The sequence below is a fragment of the Geotrypetes seraphini genome, chromosome 4 (genome assembly GCF_902459505.1).
Source record: "Geotrypetes seraphini chromosome 4, aGeoSer1.1, whole genome shotgun sequence".
In the NCBI taxonomy this organism is placed as follows: Eukaryota; Metazoa; Chordata; class Amphibia; order Gymnophiona; family Dermophiidae; genus Geotrypetes; species Geotrypetes seraphini.
The window spans coordinates 4709223-4725669 of NC_047087.1; the positions used below are offsets into that span (position 1 = coordinate 4709223).

Consider the following 16447-nt stretch of genomic DNA (forward strand, 5'->3'; position numbering starts at 1 on the left):
AAAAGATCTCACTACGCCTAGTGCTGATGAATTTTAATGAGGGTCCTTGAACGAAGTGCTCTGGTGGTGGAATGGGGAATTAACAATCTGTCTAAAAAGATAGGAAAGTGAGTTTGACGAATCTTAAATGATAGAAGGGCAATTTAATAGGAAATGCGTTGAGGGATTGGCAACCAATGAGTACTTCTCAAGAGCAGCGTTACATGATCGCATTTCTTGGAATTCGTTATGATTTTTATTGCGTTATTAATTGAAGTCGCCTTAATTGTTTCTGAATAATGCGTTTGAGTATTGAATTACAGTAATCCAATTTTGATATGAATATTGAGAGCTGATGGTTCAAGTACCTTTGCCAGAGATCTGATCATGTGTAATTTGAAGAAGGAACTACAATTTGGGATAGTAAACTTGGAGGGGGAAGTGGGAATGCTGTCACGTCGTCATGGCAGGTGCTATATCGACTGTAGAGAATAAAGAAGGGAGACAGAATGTTAAAGTAATGTTCTTGTGCTATACATTATTGCCTTTAGGGGTATAGCTGGGACCCACAAAACAACCTGCATTTAGGGTGGTGGTCCAGCATTTGAAGGCAAACTGAATTCAGCACCAAAACCAGACTGAAATCTGAGTTCAAGTTTTGGCTAAAAGTTCCTCTGCATGAGGCTGAAACCCAAAACACTCCCACCTCACCTTTGCATTGCATCCCACCTGACCATCCTTAGGCCCTCCCGGGACCTACCTTAGGAAGCTCTGGTGGTCTAGTGGCCTTTTTTGGGGGGCCCTCCAGTCCAGACCGCTGATTAACCGTTCCCTTTAACTGTATCATGACATCCTGTTTGTCTGTCTTGCCTGTAGATTGTAAGCTCTTTCGAGCAGGGACTGTTTTCTTACTCTGACTCTGAGCAGCGTTATAGAAATAATTAATAGTAGTAGAAGAAACAAACCCCACCTGTTCCTGCCTGGTGCCACTGCTCTGACGCAGTGGCTGCCAATACTTTCTGGATGTCCTCTGGCAGATGCCATTGTACTAGAGGAACAGTATGGTGCAGGAACAAGTGGAGTTCTGCCCCCCCCCCTCCCTGCCGAAAAGGCCACTAGACCACCAGGGCTTCTAGGGGTAAGTCCATGGAGGGCCTATAGGTGGGATGGGTGGGGAGCTGCTGCTGGGGAGGGAATGAGGGGAACATTCAGTTTTGGTCAGGCTTTACCAGTGGTGCTGAGACAAGGTGACTTCAGTCGAGCTGTGCTTTGAGAGATGTCTTCTTTTCCAGGTGCTAGTGATCATTGATGTGAAACCAAAGGATCTCGGGCTCCCTACAGAAGCTTATATTTCTGTGGAAGAAGTTCATGATGTGAGTTTACTTGTTCATTTCTACCCATTGTGCTTTTGAAATCATGCAGCCTGTCAGTTTGGGGAAAAATCTCTTAGTTGATTGCCACGTGGATGTACAATCACATAAACAATAAAAGGTTCATAGATTTGATAAACCACCTTATCCCAGGACAAGCAGGCATGATATTCTCACATGTGGGTGACGTCATCTACGGAGCCCCGATGCGGAAGCATTTTCAAGCAAACTTGATTGAAGATTTAAGTTTGCTCTGCTGCTCCACGCATGCGTGCCTTCCTGCTCCACTAGGGGGTGCATCCCCTCGTGGTCTCCAGTTCAAAATTTTCCGCGAGCCTAGAAGACGTGTTTTTCAGGCTCTGCCCCAACTGCCTTCTAGCACCGCGATTTTTTCTTGTTTTTTCACGATTAAGTCGCTGTGCGCGAATTCCTTACCTTTTTACTTGATTCCTGCTTCGTTTTCAACGACCCGGAGGCTTCCGGGTCCCCGTGGCCGCGTGGCTAATCGAGCCGCGGCTACTTTCGATTTAATGTCCCGGCCTTTGACCGGCTTTAAAAAGTGCACCCGGTGCAAGCGGCTTCTTTCTCTCACAGACCCGCATCGCCGGTGCATCCTTTGTCTGGGGGCGACTCATCCAACCGACTCCTGCCCCCAGTGCGCTATTTTCCAAAACCGGGCCCTCCGCCGAAGAAAAGCCCGCATGGCGGATCTCTTCACCCCGGACCAACCCCCCACTTCGGCCTCGAGGTCGGCCCTGGCCTCGGCCCCGGAAACCTCGGCATCGCCTCGAGACTCGACCCCGAAGTCCTCGGGACAACAGAAAGCCTCGGCTCCGGGTAAGTCCCCTCTTCCCTCTTCAGGTTCTGTAACAGCGAAGAAGCCAGCCTCGGGGACAACGGCGACGCATGGCGGAAGCCCCATGCTTACAGCCCCGTCTAAGCCCTCCAAGCCTTCGGGCCGTGCCTCCACCACACGGGAATACTCTGATACGAGGTCGCCCCCGGTGGAGCGCACAGAGGCAGGGGACATGCCTTCGATGCTGTCCGTGCCCGTCTTCCAGGACCTACTCCGAGCGATGATCACGTCGGAGCTGTCCGCTGCAATAGCCCAATTTCAATCGGCCTCGACCTCGAATGCGCCAGACCAACCTGAGCCTCACACCGAACAACCTCGAGGAAAGGTGCGCAATCCTCGCCGCATCCCATCCTCCTCGGACTCCTCGCCGAGACGCCCGAGACATTCCCCCTCTGCGGACCGCCGAGGGGCAAAACGTCGGGCTAGAACGACAGAAACCTCGAACCGCCGTACCTCCAAGAAGGCCCGAGGTTCACCAACCCTACGAGGCCGTTCCCCCACACCTCGTACAGGACCACTAAGGGTGGCTGAGTTATCACTCTCCAACCCGCGTATCCTCCGAACTCCCCCTCGGACGCATTCTCCGAGGGAGTCCGGATCGAGGTCACCAACCCGACATCGATCGGTACCCCTAACCCCGGCATCGTCTCCGAGGGGCTCCTCGAGACGCCGAAGATCGACAACCCCGGAACACTCTCACAGTGCTTCCCCAACCTCGGAGCATGGATCAGAGCATGAACCTCGATACTCGAGGGAAGCCTCCTTATCCTTCTCCACCCGGCAAAGGTCTCGTTCCCTGACCCCGCACGGGGCTCCGGGGACATCTCGCCCATCCTTCACTCGCTTTGTCCAAGACATGGGCCAAGCATTGGACTTAGATCTCCAGTCCGACTCCAGATACTCTAAGGAGTACCTGGCGGAGCTGGATATGCCATCACTGCCCAGAGAGTCCCTCCGCTTACCACCTAACCCGGTACTCCAACAGGCCTTCTTCAGGAACCTGGAGACCCCCTACATGGTCACGGCCGTACCCTCCAAAATGGAGGCCAAGTACCGCACAGTACCTTATCCGGGATTCGAGCAACCACAGCTCTCCCACCAATCGCTGCTGGTGGAATCCTCCTTGAAAAAGGCTCACCCGTCCCGTGTCTCAGCAGCGGTACCCCCAGGCCGGGAAGGCCGAACCCTGGACAAGTTCGGCAGGAGACTATACCAAAACGCAATGATGGCCTCTAGGGTGCAAAGCTACACTTTCACCTTCACATCATACCTCAAACACCTCATTGGACTATTGAGAGCCTTTGAGACTGACCTACCGGCCTCCCGACAGGAAACGTTCGGCCTGCTTTTAGAGTCCCTCTCCAACCTGCGCCTTCATCTATTCCACGCGGCCTACGATGGCTTCGAACTCTCCTCCAGAGAAGCAGCCTTCGCTATCGCCATGCGCCGACTAGCTTGGCTGCGCCTGGTCGACATGGACCCCAACTTACAGGACCGGTTAGCAAACCTCCCCTGCGTGGGAAAGGAATTGTTCGATGACACTATCGAGGCGGCGACAAAACGCCTCTCCGAACATGAACGCTCATTTGCCTCCCTTGTCCGGCAAAAGCCCAAACCGCCAGCGCCCAGGCCATACAGGGCCCCTCCGCGCCGCTACCCACAAAAGTCCACCCCTGCTTTCTCGCGGCCCCCACCCAGACGTCCGCAAGCCCATCACAGGGCCATGCCCAAGTCCCAACCGCCCGCGACCACCAAACCATCCCCGTCCTTTTGACGGGACACGCGGAAGGGGGCGGGCCCCCTCCGCCATAGTCCCAGACCACCTTCCCATCGGAGGTCGACTCAAAGCCTTTTACCCTCGCTGGGAACAACTCACGACGGACGCATGGGTCCTTGGCGTGATCTCATCAGGGTACTCTCTCAACTTTCGGACCATTCCCCCGGACAACCCCCCAAGGAATTGCCCTCCCAACAGGACTCAGCTACCTCTACTCCTCTCCGAAGCTCGAGACCTGCTTCGCCTGAGAGCAGTGGAGAAGGTCCCCCCCGACCAACGGGGGAAGGGCTTCTACTCCCGTTACTTTCTGGTACCGAAAAAAACGGGAGACCTACGCCCAATACTAGACTTGAGACGCCTCAACAAATTCCTGGTACGGGAAAAGTTTCGGATGCTCTCACTACCAACACTCTACCCCCTGATCGACGAGGGCGACTGGCTCTGCTCCCTCGATCTCAAGGAGGCGTACACACATGTCCCAGTGCACCCCGCTCACCGCAAGTTTTTGCGTTTCCAAGTAGGGGACTGGCACCTACAATACCGAGTCCTCCCCTTCGGACTAGCATCATCACCTCGGGTCTTCACCAAGTGCCTCGTGGTGGTAGCAGCAACCCTACGCTCCCAGGGCCTCCAGGTATTCCCCTACCTGGACGACTGGCTAATCAAAGCCCCGTCCAAAGAAGGGGTTATCTCAGCGACCCAACAGACTATTACCTACCTACAAAGTCTGGGGTTCGAAATAAACTTCCCAAAATCTCAACTACGCCCCTCGCAGTCCCTACAGTTCATCGGGGCCACGCTGGACACGGTTCGTCTCCGTTCCTTCCTCCCCCCTCCGCGCCTGGAGGCGTTAGTAAGTCTGAGCCGAAGGATCTCCCGGCTGACCTCAGTATCAGCCCGACAGATGATGATCCTCCTGGGCCACATGGCCTCCACCGTCCATGTCACACCCTTCGCCCGCCTCCATCTGAGAATCCCTCAATGGACCCTGGCGTCTCAATGGCGTCAAGACCGGGACCCGATCGACCACTCAGTGACAGTGACTCCTTCATTGCAACGATCGCTCCGCTGGTGGGCCGACTCTTCAAATCTTTCCAAAGGTTTGCTCTTCCTCACCCCACCCCACAGCAAGGTACTCACCACGGACTCGTCGGAGTACGCTTGGGGAGCCCATCTGGACGGCCTGCGCACCCAAGGAATGTGGTCAGCACAAGACCGCCGCTGCCACATCAACGTGCTAGAACTTCGGGCCATCTACCTCGCAGCAGTAGCCTTCCAACATCTGCTCCGCGACCGAGTGGTTCTCATCCGAACCGACAATCAAGTAGCGATGTACTACGTAAACAAACAAGGGGGCACAGGATCTTGGCCCCTTTGCCGGGAAGCCCTGCGCCTCTGGAAATGGGCAATCTCCAACAACACCTTCCTTCGGGCGGTGTACATACAAGGAGAACAAAACTGCCTGGCGGACAGACTCAGCCGCCTCCTCCAGCCACACGAGTGGTCACTACACTCTCAGGCCCTACGAGGAGTGTTCGAACGGTGGGGGACGCCTCAAATAGACCTGTTCGCGTCCCCTCACAACCACAAGCTGCCTCTCTTCTGCTCCCGGATATACTCCCCGGACCGGCTCGAGGCCGACGCCTTCCTCCTCGATTGGGAGGGAAGGTTCCTGTACGCGTTCCCGCCGTTCCCTCTGATACTGCGGACGCTTGTCCACCTGAAAACGGTACAAGCCACCCTGATCCTGATTGCCCCTCGCTGGCCACGCCAGCCGTGGTTTTCCCTTCTACTTCAACTCAGTGTCAGAGATCCACTGCCTCTGCCTCTGTTTCCCTCTCTACTGTCACAGGGTCAGGGTTCACTGTTACATCCCAATCTTCAATCTCTTCATCTGAATGCTTGGTTTCTCTCCCCCTGACTGCTCTCCCCGTGTCTCAATCAGTCAAGGAGATATTGGAGGCCTCTAGAAAAACCTCGACGAGAACCTGCTACTCCCAAAAGTGGACCAGATTCTCAACCTGGTGCTCCTCCCACAGCCAGGACCCGGTGTCGGTCCCCGTCCCCCTGGTCCTTGACTATCTACTTCAACTATCTCATTCCGGACTAAAGACCAACTCCATTCGAGTACACCTCAGTGCGATTGCGGCCTTTCATCAGCCCCTGGAAGGGAAAGCCCTCTCGCTCCATCCCTTAGTCACTCGCTTCATGAAGGGCCTGCTGAACGTCCACCCCCCTCTCAAACCTCCCCCGGTGGTTTGGGACCTTAACGTGGTTCTGGCTCAACTAATGAAACCTCCATTTGAGCCCCTAGACAAATGCCATCCAAGATTCCTCACTTGGAAGGTAATTTTCCTACTTGCACTCACGTCCGCACGGCGGGTTAGTGAGCTACAAGCCCTGGTAGCGGACCCACCCTTCACGGTATTCCATCACGACAAGGTGGTACTCCGCACCCATCCAAAGTTCCTACCTAAAGTAGTGTCTGATTTCCATCTCAATCAGTCCATTGTCTTACCTGTGTTTTTCCCCAAGCCCCACTCTCACCCCGGAGAAGTGGCGCTCCACACTCTTGACTGCAAAAGAGCGTTGGCCTTTTACCTCCAACGCACTCAGCCACACCGGAAAGTCCCACAACTGTTTTTGTCCTTCGACCCAAACCGGTTAGGTCACCCAGTTTCCAAACGCACCTTGTCCAACTGGTTGGCCGATTGCATCTCCTTTTGCTACGCTCAGGCTGGTCTCGCGCTGAATGGTCGAGTAACGGGACACAAAGTCCGAGCGATGGCAGCCTCCGTAGCCTTCCTCAGGTCAACACCTATTGAGGAAATCTGCAAGGCTGCCACATGGTCTTCGGTTCATACCTTCACCTCCCACTACTGTCTGGACTCCCTGTCCAGAAGCGATGGCCGATTCGGCCAATCGGTGTTGCGAAATCTATTTGCTTAAATTGCCAACTTCCCTCCATCCCTCTGCAGTAAGCTTGGAGGTCACCCACATGTGAGAATATCATGCCTGCTTGTCCTGGGATAAAGCACAGTTACTTACCGTAACAGGTGTTATCCAGGGACAGCAGGCATATATTCTCACAACCCACCCACCTCCCCGAGGTTGGCTTCTTGGCTAGTTAAGTGAACTGGAGACCACGAGGGGATGCACCCCCTAGTGGAGCAGGAAGGCACGCATGCGTGGAGCAGCAGAGCAAACTTAAATCTTCAATCAAGTTTGCTTGAAAATGCTTCTGCATCGGGGCTCCGTAGATGACGTCACCCACATGTGAGAATATATGCCTGCTGTCCCTGGATAACACCTGTTACGGTAAGTAACTGTGCTTTCCTGTGCTACGACCAAAACAGTTTACCATACATTTGTTATTTGCAGGTACCTTCTCTGTCTCTAGTGGGCTCACAGCCTGTTTTTATTGTCCTTGGGGCAATAAATGGTTAAGTGACAACAACCAATTATTTAAAAAAAAAAAAAAAATACCCAACAACAAACCAACCAGACTAAACCAATGATAAAATAGAAACCCAACCTTGTTTTTGAACCTTTTGTCTTAATTCCTGAGGCAGTGCATTCCATATCACTGGACCCACTACTGAAATAGCTCTGGCCAGTGACTTAGCCCTACGAGGTGTAGAAATGATGAGCAGAGACCTTGATTAATCTGGTAAGTTAAAGTGGTTTACAGACTAGCAATAAAAGATCAAAAAGAACACCATTAAATTAAAATAGGAAAGGAGAGAAAAGTCTGTTTATCATGGAGGAAGGAGTGGCCCACACTGCTTCTTGTGTCCCTGGGCAAGTCACTATTCTCCATTGTCCCAGGTACGTTAGATAGATTGTGAGCCCACCGGGACAGACGGGGAAAATGTTTGAGTACCTGATTGTAAACCGCTTAGATAACCTGGCTAGGTGGTATATAAATACCTAAATAAATGTTAAGAAACAACTGGATCATTCATAAAAGGAAGAAGATGAGGAGGCTGGTCCTCATACACAGATTACAAATTCACACATTATGACCAGATGGCAGATATTAAAACACTGCCACAAAAAATGTGTGGAAAGCCTGGACTGGACAGAATTTTCATGAGCTGCTCCCCCAGAAGTAACATCTTAAACTTATCCCCGTTTCTTATTGGGGAGAGATGCTTGGATAAAAACTCTACAAAAATATGCTGCAGAATTTTGTCTTAATTGTAACACTTGTACTATAGACTAGATAAACCTGTTTTTAACTGGCCTGGATTACTGTACCATTGAGTGGAAATGGGCTTTTTAGGCAGATAGTTTGAATCATGTATTTTTGACCACCTGTAATTTGAACTTTCTAGCATGCAGTTAATATTGCACCTAAATTATTGAACTCCTGGAAATTCCTCTTTCCTTATTCAGAGGATCAATTGTCTATAAGCCAATCATCTCTTAGATGAGACCCACTAACTCCAAATAATTGTCACATAACCTAAAATATGTGCAGAGTTCAGAAAGCTGATAAACAAAAACAAATTCCCTGAGACTGGGAATGAATACCTGGGAATCAGCTTTCCCCAATCTGAGATCATCACTCCGTGTTACCTGATGCCATTGAAGGTGATAAGGGGGAGAATTAAACCAACATAGCACCTATTTCGCCCCCCCCAAAAAAAAAAAAACAACCCCAAAAATGATATCCCTCAGCCATTGCAAAGAACAGACACCATGACTTAGATCAAATGTTCTGTTAACCTTGTTCTCATTTGTAATCCCTGTAGGATGGGACTCCCACTTCCAAAACTTTTGAACATGTAACCAGTGAAATTGGTGCAGAAGAGGCAGAGGAGGTTGGAGTTGAGCACTTGTTACGGTAAGGAGGACCTTCTGTTACGTAGCACTTTGATCCATTCCTGAATTTTTATTTTAAACGTACCTAAGGACATAAGAATCGCCTTCCTGGATCAGACCAATGGTCCATCAAGCCCAGTAGCCCATTCTCACAGTGGCCAATCCAGGTCCCCAGTACCTGGCCAAAACCCAAGGAGGAGCAAAATTCCAGACTCTCAAAGATTAGCAAGATTCTGGAACCCCAAATAGGAGCAACATTCCATGCAGAATCCCCAAAGAGTAGCAAGATTCCATGTTACCGATCCAGGGCAAGCAGTGGCTTCCCCCATGTCTATCTCAATAACAGACTATGGACTTTTCCTCCAGGAAATTGTCCAAGCCTTTCTTAAAACCAGCTACGCTTTCCGCTCTTACCACAACCTGAGAAATTTTGATTTACAAAGCTGCAGTTGAAGCTTATAGTGCGAGAAAATTGTTGGGTGGGGGGAAAGGGTTATAATTTCTACTTTAATGGATTATATGTATAAGAATGTCAAGTGCTGTATATTTTATTAGTATTGTAATGTTTTAATATTAATCACTTGTTTGTCAGTTTTAAAATGAATAAAGAATTTAAAAACAAAAAACAGAAATACTCAGAGATTCAGTGGGAGCATCAGAGATTTTTTTTTATGTTTTTACTTTGGCTGCAATAGTATTAAACTTCACAGCTTCTTTGAATTGTGAGAAGAGCTGGCTGGGGCTTTTAGTCTTCACTAACCTGACAATAACTATATACAAAACTGTGGGGAAGTTGTACTTTTTTTTTTGTAGGAGTCCCTAGGCAGAAAACAGGAATGTAATTCATATGTAGGAACAAAGCCAAAGAACAGCAAGATACACAGCCAGCTGGAATTTCCAAGCTTAATATTTGCCCTGCTGCCTACTGGAGGCTAGTTCAGTGGCCAGGGTCAATCGGACAAGGCTAGAGGTTCTCGATGCAGTTCTTGGGACCCACCAACCAGTTGGGTTTTTAGGATATTCAGAATGAATAGAAGAGTTAAATGCGCTACCTCCATTCTAAGTAAATCTATCTCATGCTTATTCATTGTGGCTAGGTGCATCTCGAATAGAGAGCTGCATGGAAATGAGGATTGCAGGGATGAAAAAAGTTGCCATGGGGGCAGTTGGGAAGTGTAGTCAAAACCTTTGGTAAGAGAGAATGAGCCTTGGGACGTACAGAAAGAGGCAGCTGGAGCACTAGAGTGACGCTTGGAACATTCATTGGTTGAATAGTGCATACCATCCAGAAAAACTATGGGAAGCTATTGAGATTTGGAGGAAACAGAGGGCTGCAAGCAAGCAAATAATAGCATTAATTTCTGTGGGCATCTTAGTGGGTAAGGGTTGGTATGGGTGAAATTTTTACCTCATACTACTCTAGTCTTGAAGACTTGTGGAGAACCACTGAAGGAAGACAGGTGGAGACACACCCAAGCCATGAAGAAACACAAGGGATTGGGAGACACAATTCCTCCTAAAGGCCCCACATCCCATGCCCAACATCTTCTCCCTGTGTCCATATACCCTCCTATATCTAGCATTACTCTTCTGTGTCCATATACCACCCCCATGCAGCATTCCCATTTTTGTCCCTGTTCGTATGCTCACAGCCATGCCCCCACCATCTTCCCTCTTTTTGTATATCTCCCTGTGTCCAGCTTCTGTCCTCTTACTCCCTTACACCAGTGTGTCTCTCACATTCTCTTTTCTCCCTCTGTCTGCTATATTCAATATTTTACTCACTCTTCCTTCATCCCCTTGGTTCAGCTTTTCTCTTTCCCTTTCCTTCTCTCTCTTCCTCCCTGCAGGTCCTGCACCTCTCTCCCTTCCCATGGGTCCAACAGCTCTAACCCCTCTCTTCAGCACCCAGGTGTGGGTCTGGTACCTTTCCTTCCCTCCAACACCACTCCACCCACCACATGGGCCCAGCACCTGTTTCCCTTCTCCCCCCAATCCTCACTTGGTCGTTTCTTCATACCTTTACCAAATTTTACAGTGGGTGTGGTGGCTCAGTCTGATGCCGCATTTGGGGCCTTGGTGTTGCGGGCAGGCTTTTCTGTATATGAAGGAGGACATTGTACTACTCGAAAGGGTCTAGAGAAGAGCGACTGAAATGGTTAAGGGGCTGGAGGAGTTGCCGTATAGTGAGAGATTAGAGAAATTGGGCCTTTTCTCCCTTGAAAAGAGGGGACTGAGAGGGGACATGATCGAAATATTCAAGATAATGAAGGGAATAGACTTAACAGATAAAGACAGGTTGTTCACCCTCTCCAAGGTAGAGAGAACGAGCGGGCACTCTCTAAAGTTAAAAGGGTATAGATTCTGTACAAAAATAAGGAAGTTCTTCTTCACCCAGAGAGTGGTAGAAATCTGGAACGCTCTTCCAGAGGCTGTTATAGGGGAAAACACCCTCCAGGGATTCAAGACAAAGTTAGACAACTTCCTGCTGAACCAGAATGTACGCAGGTAAGGCTAGACTCAATTATAGCACTGGTCTTTGACCTGAGGGCTGCCACGTGAGCGGACTTCTGGGCACGATCGACCACTGGTCTGACCTAGTAGCGGCAATTCTTATGTTCGTCCCATTCTTTTCAGAGCTGCTACTGCAAAATGATTGTTACAGAAGTATTTAGCAATTTCAATAACATTATTCTTTATTTCTGGGACACTGAAGTCTTTGGCTAAGTGGTGCAGCAAATGAGCACTGCATCCATATATTTTTAACTTGGTATTCTCTTCGTGATCTTCTAAATTTCTTCTCATCTTGGATACATTTGCAGTATTGTCTGTGATTAAACTGTGTACAGTACTAGACATTTGAATTTTTGTTCACATTGTATTATAGCTTTTGGTGCTACTTCCTTTAAGTATTCTTTATGTACATTTCCTGAGTTATCAGTTGTTTCTGCAAGAAAGACATTCCCTTTTGTTGTTATACAAGCACATACAACAGGATCATTGTGGACATTACTCCACCCATCAAGACTTAGGTTAACAATTTTACCCTTTAGATCTCTTGCACATTGCTCCATTTCTCTGTCATACACTTTATCCAGAAGTTTCCCTACAACATCTGCTCTGTTAGGTAGATTGTATCCTGGTCGCGGTGTCTCAACCGTATTAATGAAGTGTGAGATTCAGTCAGATGAAAAGAAGTTTTTCGAATAAACTGGACAATTTTTCTTCAATTACCTCTTTTTCTAATCTGGTTTGTTTTTATCACAAACTTATTTATGGTGATATATATGATATGACTGAAACATTATCCTGGACAGATAACTCTGAAACTGTAGAACAGGAGAATGGTGATCTTAAAGGATAGTTTCCAGAATCTTATAGGTTGATGATAACAGCATTGACATTTTATTTAGGGGAATTTATTTTATATTGATACCATTTCTGCTTATTTAGTATTACTCTGGAGGAGAGGAAGAACAGGGCAGATATGATACAGATGTTTAAATACTTGAATGGTATTAATATAGAACCAAATCTTTTCCAGAGAAGAAAAAATGATAAAACTAGAGGGCAAAAGTTGAGGTTACCAGGAGGAAGACTTAGGAGCAATTCTTCACAGAGGGGCTGGTAGATGCCTAGAATGCCCTCTCGAGGGAAGTGATGGAGAGGAAAATGGTGATAGAATTCAAAAAAGTGTGGGATAAAAAGAGAAGATCTCTAATTAGAAAAAAAGGATGTAAATTAAAGAACTAAGTCCGGTATTAGTCAGACTTGCACGGTCTGTGTTCATATATGGTGATTCGGTTAGGGTGGGCATCAAAGGTAACTCCACTAACTTGGAACAGGAGGATGTTTCTGGCCAGACTTTTCGGTAGATGTCCTGCAAACAACAGGACGTTTGGATAGGCTGGAGTGAGCTTGGACGGCAACTTCAGCATCTGGAACCCAGGGCAATACCAGACTTTACAGTCTACGGCCCAGAAATATCAAAGAAGAGACAAGTTAATCTAATCATGTATTTTTTAATGGTTATAACTTATGGGCAGACTGGATAGACCATTTAGGTCTGTCATTTACTATGTTACTTTTTGAATTCCCTGCCACTCAGTACTGCCCAAAAGAGGAATATTTGCTTGTTCAATTCTTTAGGTAATTTATTATTACATTATCCTCATGTTAGAGGAGTACAGAATAAATGACACTTTAACTCCTCTTTTGTTTATGCTGTTACAATCTGCAATAATTTACCTGTTCAAATAAGGACTGAAGTTAATTACATAGGGTTTCATAAAAAAGGGATTTTTTATATGATTTAGTATAATTCTTATTATATAAGAACATAAGAATAGCCTTCCTGGGTCAGACCAATGTTCCATCAAGCCCAGTAGCCTGTTCTCACGGTGCCAATCCAGGTCACTAGTACCTGGCCAAAACCCAAGGAGTAGTAACATTCCATGCTACCGATCCAGGGCAAGCAGTAGCTTCCCCCATGTCTTTCTCAATAACAGACTATGAACTTTTCCTCCAGGAATTTGTCCAAACCTTTCTTAAAACCAGCTACGCTATCCACTCTTACCACATCCTCTGTCAACATGTTCCAGAGTTTAACTATTCTCTGAGTGAAAAAAAATTTCCTCCTTTTAGTTTTAAAAGTATTTCCCTGTAACTTCGAGTGTCCCCTAATCTTTGTAATTTTTAACGGAGCGAAAAATCAATCCACCCGTTCTACTCCACTCAGGATTTTGTAGACTTCAATCCTATCTCCCCTCAGCTGTCTCTTTTCCAAGCTGAAGAGTCTTTCCTCATACGAGAGGAGTTCCATCCCCTTTATCATCTTGGTCGCTCTTCTTTGAACCTTTTCTAGCGCCACTATATCTTTCTTGAGATAAGGAGACCAGAATTGAACGCAATACTCCAAATGAGGTCACACCATGGAGCGATACAGGGACATTATAACATTCTTAGTCTTGTTAACCATCCCTTTTTTAATAATTCCCAACATCCTGTTTGCTTTTTTGGCCACCACCGCACATTGGGCAGAAGGTTTCATCGTATTGTCTACAATGATACCCAGATCCTTTTCTTCGGCGCTAACCCCCAAGATGGACCCTAGCATCCGGTGATGACTTTTTAATATTAATTGCCTCTGTATTTTCCTGTTAACTATACGGCTTCTTAGATGTAAATCGCCTTGAATCCTGTTGGTATAGTATGATTCACAAATTGTGGATTAGGTTAGAAATATATTTTTGTTCAAATAATGACAATTCCTTAAGTAGTCTTTAATATGATGAAATCAAAATATTTACCAACCTGAAGATCCTGCCTGTTCAAACGTGTTTCTGTTGTCATCTTCATCAAAGCACTTCTCATGATGTTTCATTTGGGCCACCAAGCCTTACATTTCTTTGTTGTTACATTTTTTTTGTTTGCATTTTGTATGCCTGCCTGCCTTAATCTAATCTAATCCTTAGGTTTGTATACCGCATCATCTCCACGTTCGTAGAGCTCGGCACGGTTTACAGAGAAGAAATAGGAAGGAAATACTACAGAGGGTTAGAGGTAGAAGTGAGAAGAAAATTTAGAGGACTTGGGATGCCAAGATATGAGTTTCCTTGATTCCTAAGTTGGAGGGAGACTTACATTTTTTGAGAAAAGCCAGGTTTTCAGATGTTTGCGGAAAACTTGGAGAGAGCTCAAGTTCCGAAGAGGGGAGGTAAGGTTGTTCCAGAGCTCAGTGATTTTGAAGTGGAGGGAGGTCCCTAGCTTTCCTGTGTGGGAAATGCCTTTTAGCGAGGGGAAGGATAGTTTTAATTTGTGGGAGGATCTGGTGGTATTAGGGTTTGAGGAATTCCAAGAAAGAGGGATAAAGGAAGGGAGGATAGAAACATAGAAACATAGAAAGGTGACGGCAGAAAAGGGCTACAGCCCATCAAGTCTGCCCACTCTACTGACCCACCCCATTAAGTCTGAGTGCTGCTTGACCCACGTAGGGATCCCACGTGGATGTCCCATTTATTCTTAAAGTCGAGCACGCTTGTGGCCTTGATTACCTGCGTCGGAAGTTTGTTCCAGTGATCTACCACTCTTTCTGTGAAGAAATACTTCCTGATATCACCTCTAAATTTCCCTCCCCTGAGTTTGAGTGGGTGCCCCCTTGGGAAGGAATATATCGTTTTCTACCTCGATACGACCTGTGACGTACTTAAAAGTCTCAATCATGTCACCCCTTTCCCTGCGCTCCTCTAGAGAGTACAGCTGCAATTTGCCCAGTCTTTCCTCGTATGAGAGACCCTTGAGTCCAGAGACCTTCCTAGTGGCCATTCGCTGGACCGACTCAGCTCGAAGCACATCTTTACGGTAATGTGGCCTCCAGAATTGCACACAGTACTCTAGATGAGGTCTCACCATGGTTCTATACAGTGGCATTATGACTTCAGGTTTGCGGCTGACGAAGCTTCTATTGATACATCCCATCATTTGCCTCGCCTTGGATGAGGCCTTCTCCACTTGTTTGGCAGCCTTCATGTCTGCACTGATGATCACTCCCATCGTGTAGGATACCGTGTAGGATTTTGAAAGCTAAACAGGCGCATTTATAGTGGTCCCTGGCAATTATCGGAAGTCAGTGGAGCTTGGCCAGGAGCGGGGAGACATGGTCAAATTTATTTTTAGCGAACATGAGCTTGGCCGCGGCATTCTGAATCCGTTGGAGTCTGTGGAGGTTTTTCTTAGTTAAGCTTAAGTAGATAGAGTTGCAATAGTCCAATCTGGAAAGGATGATGGATTGGACAAGGAGGGTAAAATGTTTTTGATGGAAGCAGGATCTAACTTTCCTCAGCATGTGAAAGCTGAAAAAGCATTTTTTTACCAAGGGTTGGAGGTGGTCATTAAAGGATAATGTGGAATCAATGATGACGCCCAAGACCTTGCTCGAGAACTCAAGCTGCAGAGAGGAGCCAGAGGGTAGTGGGATGGAGGTGGGTAGGTGATCTAGTTTTGGGTCAAGCCAAAGAAGTCTTGTTTTGGACTCATTCAATTTCATTTGCACAGTGTGGGCCCAGGATTGTAGATTCATTATACAAGAGGATATGTTCTTAGACAGGTCGGTGAGGTTCGAATCGGTCTCAAGGAGGACGAGGATGTCGTCTGCATAAGTGTAAATTGTTTCAAGGGGGAATAGGTGGAGGAGTTTTAGGGAGGACATATAGATATTGAAAAGGATAGGAGATAGTGGAGAGCCTTGTGGGACTCCACAATTCGGTTTCCAGGGGGAGGATGAGGTGCCATTCATGTTAACAATGTAAGAACGAGAGCGGAGGAATTTAGAGAACCAATCTAGGACTGTGGAGTTGATGCCTATCTCAGAGAGTTGATAAACAAGAATATCATGGTGGACAATGTCGAAAGCAGCGGAAAGGTCAAATTGTAGGAGGACGGCGAACTTGTTTCGAGAGTGAAGTTGTTGAACCCTAGAAATCAGGGAAAACAGTAGGGATTCGGTGCTGAAGTTAGGATGAAAGCCATATTGATAGGGTAGAAGAATAGATAATCTCTCTAAGTATGATGAGAGTTGGATAGAAATGATGGACTCTAGCATCTTGGTTAGGAGAGGGATATTTGCAATTGGGCGATAGC

At 47.3% G+C, this 16447-nt stretch overlaps 1 protein-coding gene across 1 annotated transcript in view; it reads left to right on the top strand.

The window, feature by feature from the left end:
- PSMD7 (proteasome 26S subunit, non-ATPase 7) overlaps positions 1 to 16447 on the top strand; it is a 43247-nt gene that overhangs the window by 13267 nt on the left and 13533 nt on the right. The window contains exons 5-6 of the mRNA XM_033943048.1: positions 1272 to 1352; positions 8740 to 8831. Of these exons, the coding sequence (XP_033798939.1) occupies positions 1272 to 1352; positions 8740 to 8831 (173 nt within the window). The remainder of the gene's footprint in view (positions 1 to 1271; positions 1353 to 8739; positions 8832 to 16447) is intronic.